The sequence below is a fragment of the Polistes canadensis genome, unplaced genomic scaffold (genome assembly GCF_001313835.1).
Source record: "Polistes canadensis isolate GaletaPanama2010 unplaced genomic scaffold, ASM131383v1 scaffold_21, whole genome shotgun sequence".
In the NCBI taxonomy this organism is placed as follows: domain Eukaryota; kingdom Metazoa; phylum Arthropoda; class Insecta; order Hymenoptera; family Vespidae; genus Polistes; species Polistes canadensis.
Window position 1 is genome coordinate 998,181 of NW_014569568.1, and position 11,173 is coordinate 1,009,353.

The 11,173-nt window shown below is 34.0% G+C and overlaps 1 protein-coding gene across 1 annotated transcript; it reads right to left on the reverse strand.

Annotated features, from left to right (window-relative positions):
- Positions 1–6: 6 nt before the first annotated feature.
- On the reverse strand, positions 7–6,066 carry LOC106793970. The gene has a single exon (XM_014761296.1). It carries the CDS (start codon positions 5,951–5,953, stop codon positions 524–526), a length of 5,430 nt encoding a protein of 1,809 aa, XP_014616782.1. The 5' UTR covers positions 5,954–6,066; the 3' UTR covers positions 7–523.
- Positions 6,067–11,173: the final 5,107 nt, after the last annotated feature.

Here is an 11,173-nt window from a genome sequence, read left to right on the forward strand (position 1 = left end):
AAAAAAAAAAGAAATGAAACGGGCAACACCACCGATATATAAAGAATCGTCTCGCTTAACAAAAAGAAAAACATAAAAATGAATGGTTGTATCATATTGTAAAGTATCATCGACAGTTCTCAGCTGCGTTGTACAGTGTTTTCTAAGTATCTAGTTTATAGCGTGTAATTTGAAAGAAACATTGTATTTACACTATTAAGTGATCTGTATCAAATTCATTCTCGTATTAGCCTGTACTCCTACTCATGTAGATGCTAAAAGTGATTTGTGTCATAAAGAAAACTTATAAATAAAATTAGCCATTTGAGAATGTTGTCGCGAATCTGTTAAGTTACTTTCTCCATCCCCATTATGATCTTAAAACATTAACCCTTTCGTTGCAGTATCCTTTGGCACGGTACGACGCATGAACAAATGAGTTGCCAGTAACGAATATAGAATAATAAATATGTTTGAGAGAAATGGATGTGTTAGTAATTTTTTATTAGAAAAATGTTACAAGAGTTAATTCATAAGCAGGACGTTACTGTTCGCATTTAGATGGACAACCCGATTTGGCATCCGAAAAGAAATGTAAACTCAGCACATTGACGGCATTCAAAGTGTAGACATTAGGTGATCTCAAATTACAATTGGTTACAAATACTTGGGCCATTCTCATGATACTGTCGCATTTTATTATACAAGCTGCACCCTCGAAACTGGGTCGTGCCTGTTCGTTACGAGAACAAGAATCAAACAGGTAAAATTTGCCGTAATGTTGCATAACAGCTACAGCCATGTTGGTGGTGTGCAATATACCGGCACAATTGGTACGAAAAAACATGGCTAAGGATTCGGACAGATCGTAAACGAGTAGGAGACCAGCCGTGGTGTGATTGTGAATATGAATGGTAGCACGAAAATCACCGACTATGAAGACAGTTAATAATTCGCTTGGCGAGAGATTTCTGGCACCTGGACGAGCAGCACGAACGCTGTCGGAATGTAATAAGTCACCGTATTTCAGGACAGCATCGATTAATTCCGGTGTCCAAGAAGAAGGTACGTGTAAGAGACCAACTACGATGGCCACTGCAGCAATAGCAGTACTCTGAAGTCCTCTGCTTTTGATATCAAAGATACGATGATTCATGTGCAAAGTACCACGTAGAACGCTAAGTTCTTCGTCAACGACGTAATAATCGGTTACAATTTCAACAGCCAACGTTGTTGTTTTTTTCATTCGTGTGACAGGTATAGGTGGTGCCGTGCAATCGAAGTATGGTCGAAAACCAGCAGGACAAGGCAACGGTTCGATCATGACGGTCTTTATTATAACCCGACAAATCTCATACCGACCATATTTTTCTTGCTCGTCGATATTCGCAAAGATTAATTCGTAAAATGGTTCCATACAGGCGAACCACATAACGCAAGATGTTCCATAGAAATCGGGAAGACCTTGATCGCTACGAGCACGGGGATTGTACACGAAATAAACACCCATGTCTTTCCAAATCGCTGACATACCACGACCAGTTACTAATATCCCAGCACGATTGTTTTCGAAAAATTTCTTCAATCCTTCCTCGAGTAAAATAAGTGCTGGTGGTGGAGCACGAACTCTGGTTGGCCTAGCTTTTCGTCCAACAGCTTTGGCTCTCTTTCTTACACCCTTTTTTTTCTTTTTCTTTTCATCCGGATCCGGGGGTGGTATGGCAACTATTCCCGATACCGTATTAGATTCTATATCAGCGGTCAAAATGTTAACACCTACGTAAAATACTCGAATGATATCTTGGGGTATCAATCTCATCTTTCCAGGTTTGGCTTTCATAGTCTCGCGATGAACGCTATTACCAATAGCAAGAATCTCATCCATAGTTCTTTTCGTCCAAGTGATGGGACTCTTGATCACGGACATTCCAAGACTGACCACGCAATTAGCTGCCGTTTGCTTGTTACGCAAAGTTTCGGGAAAAATTTCATCACCTTGATGATAAGTACCCCGTAAAATTGCCCGAGCTTCTCCTTGGAGTCTACGATAGGCGTTTAATGGTGGTAAATTCGATGGACGTACAGCAGGACTGGGATCAAATTTCCACGGTGAGAATTTATTCCAATCAACCACGTCGATGGCTGCGATCTCGTAATCGCCTTCCCTTCCAAGATGTTTCAAAAAATATTCCACCATGATCGTGGTGTTAGCAAATCGGAATACTCTCGGTGCTATCGTCGCGTGTTCCTCGATTTGACTAATCCAATCCGGTATAAGACAATAATAAACATCCTTGAACTTCCAAATGGCTATGTGTCGATTATCGTTTGCAATAAGTATACCGGAGTCATACTTTTCAAAGAATTTATCAATTCCAGTCTGCAAGCTTTGTAATTTCGGTGGTTTCCCACTGAGATCCCCAGCTTCGATACAATCTTTAATCGTCAGATCTATTCGACGAGATGAGAGAAAGAATTCCGTGATGATTTCGTTGATACGTGGTGCCGTTTCTCGTCCAAGTCTCTCGACACACTTTGAGTGCAGTTTATCACCGGTTACGATCACCTCATCGACAACAGCACCTGTCCAATTTCGTGGCTCGTACACTTTTGAGAAAACTATAGCCATTGCTGCGATAGCTGCAGTCTGATTGTTGTGATTAGATTTGTCGAATCTCGTGTCGATCATCGTGACGTTTCCCCCGATACTCCAAACGTTATCGGCAAATTTAGGAAAATGATGCCAAAGATCGTCCCCAGAAGTGGTGCCCCTAACACGTTCCATTTCAGTAACACGTGTCTCGAATGCATTATCCAATGTCAAATTATCAATTACGAAATCTTTTTCAGCGTTTAAACCTGTCTCGAGTTTGGTAGACAAAGATGCAAGATCCGTGAACCACATAACAGCAGCTGGGTCTCTTTCCGAAGATTCGCCACGAGAATCTCTACCTCTGGGATCCATCATGAAATAAACGTCGCCCTCTCTCCAGATCGGCATCATAACATTCTCCTGTCTGACTATACCCATGACGCTATTCTCGAAAAATTGTTCTAAGAGTTTGACCATGTCGGTTACTTTGCCATAAATAATTTCCTCTTCCAAACTTACGTTCATGCGATTGACACCTATGGTAAAATCTTCAGCGAATTCTATCGGCAAAAAATAATTTCTCGGTTCCTCGGCTTCCGTATCTATCTCTTCTAAATTTGTCAAATTATCCGTTACCATTTTGTCACCAATCTTCAGTATGTCATCGACAACCTCTCGATACCATAAATGGGGATTATAAAGTTTAGTCATAGCTAAAGCTACCATTGAACTGGCCGCTTGTTGTTTGTCACACGTTTGTCTTTTAAACATCTTTTCGTTGGCCTGATTAAAACTACCTTGTAATATTGCGCCACCTTCGGCTAACTTCGAATAATGATGCATATCTGGTTCCTCCGGTATTTGCCTATCATTTTCTAAATCCTCTTCCGTCATGGGTAAACCTATCGCCAAACTTTTCAAATTATGAATACAATATTCGGTTCCGCGATCTCGAGATATGACAGCGTTGCTTGCGATAATTGAAGATAAAATCGTAGGATCGAGGGTTCGAATGACGCAAGCAACGCTATCTTCTTCCGCCGGTCTTCCGCCTAATCTGCCACGAGGATTCGGATCGAAACAATAATAATACGTAATTTTCTCCACGTCTTTATTATGATTCTTGTATTTCGAATCTTCTTCAAATTTCCAAATCGCTACAGTCAAGTTTCCTAACTCAACGATACCATATTGATAATTCTCAAAGAATTTTGTAATTCCTTCTTTTAGATTTAATATATTTTGTTCGGGTGTTGCATTCAAATCACCACTTATGATGGAATCGTCTAACTCTAACTTGACTTTTCTATTCTTAAGGTAAAAACTTTTTTTCAAATCGGTGACCACAAATGGTTGCTCGGTTCCTTCCTCCGGTTCTAATGGAATACAAAAATTGTAATAAAGATCACCCTCTCTAATAACCTCGTCGACGATCTCTCTTGTCCATTTTTCAGGTGGTGTCTCTTTGGCATAGACCAAAGCTACCACAGGTATAGCCAAACCTTGAACACCTCTGCTAGAATCTTCCAAGGATTCATCTTCGTTAGAAATTCCACCACGAAGAATCCAAGTTTCACCTGCTACACCTGGTTCGAAATCTTTCCAAGTTCTAGTACCAGGAATATCGTTTAGAATGGTGACGTGTCTTATGGTAAAACGATCGTTCTTTCCAATTGGTTCGAGATTATTCGTGAACCATAAAGCGAGATCGTCGGATTCTGGAAACCTCACAACGCAACATTTGCCAGCAACTTGGACATGTCCACTATTGGCACCTTTACCACCCTTAGATTTATCTTCAACTATTCTATTACCAAAATTATCGCAATGACGTGGATCAAAGGCGTAATAACAGTCATCTTGACTCCATACAGCCACAGCCATCGAAGGAGTTTCAATGATACCTTCTTTGTTGATCAAGAAAAATTCACGAAGTGCTTGCTTTAGGTTCAATACATCCGGAAGTTTCGAACTTACCGTTCCGGTAATAGTAATTAAGTCAACGTCGATAGCCAGTTTGTGATTTTCGATTTGAATGTAAGTGTCATTGAGATCAGCAGCAGTAATTGTCTTAATAAAAGGTTTATCAACTTTTACGTCGGCATAAAGTTCGTCACCTAATGTCAAAATCTCGTCCAATTTAGGTCTCATCCAAGTTTTCATGGGATGAATCTTTTTCATAGCGATAGCCATCGCACAATTGGCTACGTTCTGAGCACCTTTACCTTTGTACACGTCGCTAGCTTCGTGAGTCATGCCATGAAGTATGGCAATTTTCTTAGGTAATTCACGAAACGTCGAAGGTATGTTTACGTGTATGTTATCGTAAGGATAACCGGTGTCGAAAGTACTCTGATCGACTAATGGCTCGGTAGCAAACTTTTTGTCGATACTATAATTCGAAATAGTTATAGTCAATGGTTCCTTGTGCAATTTAGCAGCTGCAATTATCTTAGTTTTCTCGCTTTTAGGTACAGGTCTCGTACAATCCATTTTATTTTCATCGATGTCAACAGGATTGATAGATCTAAGAACACTTTTGTCAACGACCAGATCGGTTCCGCTGGTAACTTTATCGATATAACCACGGCCTACCTCGTTTACTCGTAAAATAGTTATTTTATCTATACAATATCTCGAATCGTATCGTTTGTTCATATTTTTGAGAAAGTGATCACGCATGTCGTTCATACATTTGAATCTGATCAAACATGCAACCCCATTTTGATTACGTAGACCATTCTGCCCGCATGATCCAGGATCAAAAAACAAGAAACCAATGTCAAGATGACGCCACATGGCTACGGACGTACCTTGAGCTGTAATAACGCCGGCATCGTTGGTCCTGAAGAATTGATTAAGGCCATCGGCAAAATCTGAACATCCTACGGTTTCGCTAAAAAGATTCCCATAAATGCCAGTCTCCTCTACGCAAATTAAAATCTTATAATTGCCAATGTAAAATTCGGGATAGACTAAAATAGCTTTCATATATTGATTATCCTTAACGCGATTCCTCATCATACTTATGCGAAATAATTTGTCCCCGTACTCGATCACTTGGTCTACGTAATCCTGATTCCATTCCTTAGGCTCGAACAGTCGACCATAAACGATTGCCACGATTGAACATGGTGCTGCTTGACGACCACGACTTCTGTACTTGAAATGTGGATCGTTCATCGCAAAAGAACCGCGCAAAATCGAACAGGTTGGCGTCAATACGCGAAAACGATGCCATCGTTTACCAAATTCGTACTTCGCTAATTGTTTTCGTTTCCTAGCGTTCTTACCCTCGCCTGCCCCACCTGGATCTTCCGTTATTTCTATTTTCTTTTTTGACTCGTCCGTCTTTTTTTTTTGGCTAAATATATTTGTCATTTTTGTTAATTATTTATATAATCGTTTTAGAAGAAATATATAGTTACGTTACATTTATTGAAATTCAATTACGTTCATTATAACACAAATATGTGGACTTACTCTGCCATTATATTTTTCTTCCTATTTTTTCTATTTATATTTTCTTTTTTGTTCTTTTGTTTTTACAATTTTCTATCCATTTTATATAGATTGAATTTATTAATTTAATTGCACTTGTAAATTTATATTTTTGATCGGACAAACAACATTATGTTTTCATTTGACAGATGTCAGTTTGACGATATGACCAATTAATCGAAAACGATCGAAAATTTATTCGAGAACAACAACTTCATTTTTGAACGTCAATTTGTACAGTTTCCTATTTTAAAATTTATATTCCAATATTTTCAGCGAATCCTGTCAATCCTTCCTCCCATAATAAAGATCGTACGAAACTAATTTCAAATGCCATTAGAAAAGACATCAAAATGTAACGACAGTCAATATTAATGAAGGGTTACTGTAAAGAATACTTGAACTTTATTACATCAACATACGAAAAACGTAATAAATATTATAAATACAGAATATAAAGTAAATTCGAATACAACTTGTTTCCTTTTTCTCGATCATTTCGTTTCTTTTTTTATCTTTTGCTTTTTTTTTAATGCCGTCCTATAATGTGTTCGTGTGTATTTTTAATATGATGAATATATAACTAACTAGAAGGAGAATTACAGTATGTACAATTTATGGTAACAGAAATCAAGTTGCACGTCGTTTACCTAGTCATCGAAAATATAGTTGAAATCATAATATATATAATATACATCAGGGCTTCTCAAAGTGTTACTGGCGACCCCATATATAGGATCGTAGAAATTCAAGTATGGTTTTCTATGTATGGTAAAATAATATTCGTATGTATACCAAAGAATCCTTATGATTTATTATCAGCAAATATTTGAATTTGTATTCCTAGTTTACACATCTTCATATTTAGGGTTGCGAAAATATTTCCTCGAGTAAAAGGAGTCGCCAAATGGAAAAGTTTGAAAAATTCTGATATATATAATATATATATATAATCTATACATGATATACATATATATATATATATAATATACAATATTCTACACATTTATATATATATACATATATATATATATATATATATATATAATATATATATATAGAGAGAGAAAGACAGAAACGTGTGTTATCGCAAATATTTGAAATTCTACAACGTCAACGCGGTAACAAAATTTTTTTGATTTGCTTACGTAGATTCATTTTTCCTTCTCGTGTCTTATTTATTCATTCATTCATTCATTCATCATGCATTCATTTATTTATTTATTTATTTATTTATTTCATTTCTTTTCTTTTCTTTTCACGCAGTGACAGAAGCTTCTTATTCCTCATTGCTATCGTTATTTACAAACGTATATGTATATATATATATATATATATATATATATATATGTACTTAACTAGTTCCTAATATCAGATTATTGTAACAATTTACCAAAAAATATCTACAAGTAAAAATATATAGATATAATATATATAAACACACATACACATTAAACTAACGCACACACGAGCAAGCGAGCGTCGTGCGTGTGCGCGTATTACGGCTGTAATACAATTACTATATTATATATGTATATGAAGGTGTATCTTTCATTCATTTTTTGTTATTATTATTATTATTATTATTATTATTATTATTATTATTATTATTATTATTATTATTATTAATCTTTCTTATATATATATTCATTTTGCAAACATCAACGAGAGGCCCTTTTCTCTAGCAGTTTTTTTTGTCTTGCTATCGTGTGCGTGAACTTGTATATTTTTCCACGGTATACGTCCATACATATATATATACACATGTAAACAATATTAAGTATGTATAACTGTATATATATATCAATATATGTGTATATGTGACTAAGTAGACTATCTGTTCGTGTTTCTCTGTGTTTAAACACCTGCACATTACTTTTTTATTTATTTATGAATTTATTTATTCGTTCTTGCTTTCCATTACCCTGCCCCCGTCCCTCTGACCACCGATACTTAAAAATTCTTTTAATCGAGATGAAAATAGTATTCCTCTCTAACACTGGGCCGTTCTAAACTCTAAAACATCAAATGTCCGTCCTTTTGCGGCACGTATAAAGCGTAATCTGTCCAAACAGGACAAACGGTACAATTATAAACGTAATTATTTATTTACATACATACACATACATATTTTTATAATTACATATATATATATATATTTATATATCTATGTAAAAGTTCTTCGTACACACGCATTTAGCAGTAACACATACATATTGTATATGTTAAAATTACAAAATATATCTAAATGATCCTTCTACACGTCAAATGCACTGCAGCAACAGCTAAATTTACCATGAACCACATTTAATCTTATTAAAATATCTTTAATGGTATACGCATTTGTTTATTAACATTGTTTTGAAGAAGAAGTATTATTTGAACCGCTGCAGAGATCAATGCACGTGTCCGCCATTACAAATTTCTTTTTCTTTTCTCTCTCTCTCTCTCTCTCTCTCTCTCTCTTTTTCTTTTTTTAATTTTTTATTATCATCACAGATGGATAAAACGCATGAATTCTCTTCAACCAGTTTTACACTATTTCAACATTACATACAATGATTATATCATTTTATTTCAATAAATATCATACTTCCTCTTTATTTATCAAGAATTTATTGTGGCAAATACTACGATAAATTTGGTTCCGATATATTTTTCAAGTAATTCGTGTCTATTGTTCTTTCTGAAAAAATTAAATATTTCATTCGGTAATGAAAAGGTTTTATAACAGATTAGATTATCAGTGGTATACTACTATCAATTCTTTTATTTTGTGTTGTTTAGTGTGTGTGTGTATGTATGTTTGTTTGCACGTATGTTTGTTTGCACGTGTGTTTGTGTCGATATAACAATGATAGATCAGTACTGTACACACACAAAAAATATAAATTGAAAAATCTAACATTTTTTGTAATCGATTACATAATCTTAAGTTTTGTCAGTCGTGTGTGAACTTTATTACAAAACATTTTCTTCTTCTTGTTTTTTAGTTATTTTTTATACACATATACACACATATATATTGTGACTAAACGCAGAAGAAAAGAAAATGAACGACGCGAATAGCGGAAGAAATTTTACTAAATGTATAATATATAGAGGTATATGATAACAATTTGCAATAATAATAATAATAATAATAGTCACTTAAAATTTACAATAAGATGGAGCTAAATAGAAGAAGTCATCATTTCTCTTTCGCTTAAACTAGACGATAATATTACAATATATGCGGAATACTCTCTCGAGTTTAAATCGCATGATATAGACAAACTTTCATTTAACACGCGCAAATCAACAATTGCTAACACACGGTAAGTTTTATTTTTTTTTTTATTTTTTTCTATTTATTATTACGCTGCCTATTCTTAAATTAATAATTCCTCTAAATTAAAAAGAAAAAAAAAGTAATATAGTAATAATAGTAATTATAATAATTGAGATTCGCAGTTCACGAGCACGCGCGCGCACTTTATTGTAATTAATAAATCACATATGTATATACATAAATGATATAAGCGCATCTATTAATATCTCGTATGTATGTATATATATATATATATATACATATATTTTCATATTCGTGAAAATGATTATTAACCCTTTCGTTACTAGCGACCCCCATATGGGTCGCCTATGCAAAGGCCCCGTATGAACGAACGAACGACCGACCGACCCATATAATAATAGTAGTCGTTTACTATGCGACGATACTCGTGTTAATGCATGCAATGTTAATGTAACAAAAGGGTTAAATAAAAAAAACAAATAACAAATAGGCAAGAATTAGTGAAGGAAATGCTTATCTCGTGTATGAAGTTACGAGATGCTAGGAGAGAGATGAAATCTAATCGAAATAATAATAATAAAAAGAAAAAAAATTCTACCGACAAAAGCTAAACTACGGTTTCGATGATTAATTGGTAAAATCGTCTTAAATTTATACATACGTGTGTCTGTGTATTATTAATTAGGTTCATCGCTATGGCATGTACAAGATAGAAATACATACACGTATATAATTACGAATGGCTAACGATCTTATTCCGAAGAATCACGATTTTTGCAATCTACTTTCTTTTTTTTTTTTTTATATTCAGTTCATTTGTTACTCGCGTAAAGAGTCAAGAGTTTTAAAAAATGTTCGTAAGATAATCGTTACGCGGGCATGTGTGCTTTTTTCTCTTTTTTTTTTTTTAAATATATACTTTCTAAATTGTTTTCAAGTATTATTATTTATATTCTAATCTAATAAATAATCTTGATTTATTCTTTTTTTTTTATTCCAGTCTTGAGAGAAGTAAAGTTAGAGACAACCGTATATTTAAAAAAAAAAAAAGAAAGAAAAGAATTTTCCCCTCCAAAAAAAATGATTAAATTTTTGCGTTGATCTAATTTTACAAATAGAAAAAAATCGTTTGATTTTATATCGATTATTTAAAATCTCTATATGTATATCACACCGTATATAATATTGATTGAATTAATTACTTGTTTTTTTATTGTTGTTTTCTTCCTATTACTTAATAAAGTATATATACTTTGTATTATCTTTCCATATTTGTATTAAACTAACATATCAATCTCTTTAAAACATCCTACTTTGGTCCCACGAAATTGCACGATCGCCTCTACTACAGGGTAGGGTACTAAATTTTCTTTCATTCTCTTTTGCTTTTTTTTTTTTATTTCTTCAATATGATTTTTTTTCAATAAATTTTTTTACTGTTCTTTATTACTTTTTTTCTCTTTAAATCTACGTCCTTTCAAGGCTGCCCGTGAGAAAACAATTTCGAGGAATTATATTCTTTTTAAATCAAAAAATTATAAGGTTTTTAATTATAATATATAACCACAATATCATATATATACATATATTTAAGTATATGTATATGTAGATTTCAACGTATTCATTGCTGGATATCGTTTTTCGCCGGAATAAGTCGTAGGGCAGGTTGCATATATTGGAAGTAATCGAGATATATAAAATAGAACGATTAGATTTGGAGGAAGGTTTTGGTGTTATTAAAAAAAAAAAGGAGACAAAAAAAATGAAACGATTTAATTCGTCTACAGAAAAAAAAACTATCGAGTCTC

Excerpts from the sequence above, each read along its gene's own strand:
- LOC106793970 (XM_014761296.1), bottom strand. The coding sequence starts at position 5,953 with ATGACAAATATATTTAGCCAAAAAAAAAAGACGGACGAGTCAAAAAAG.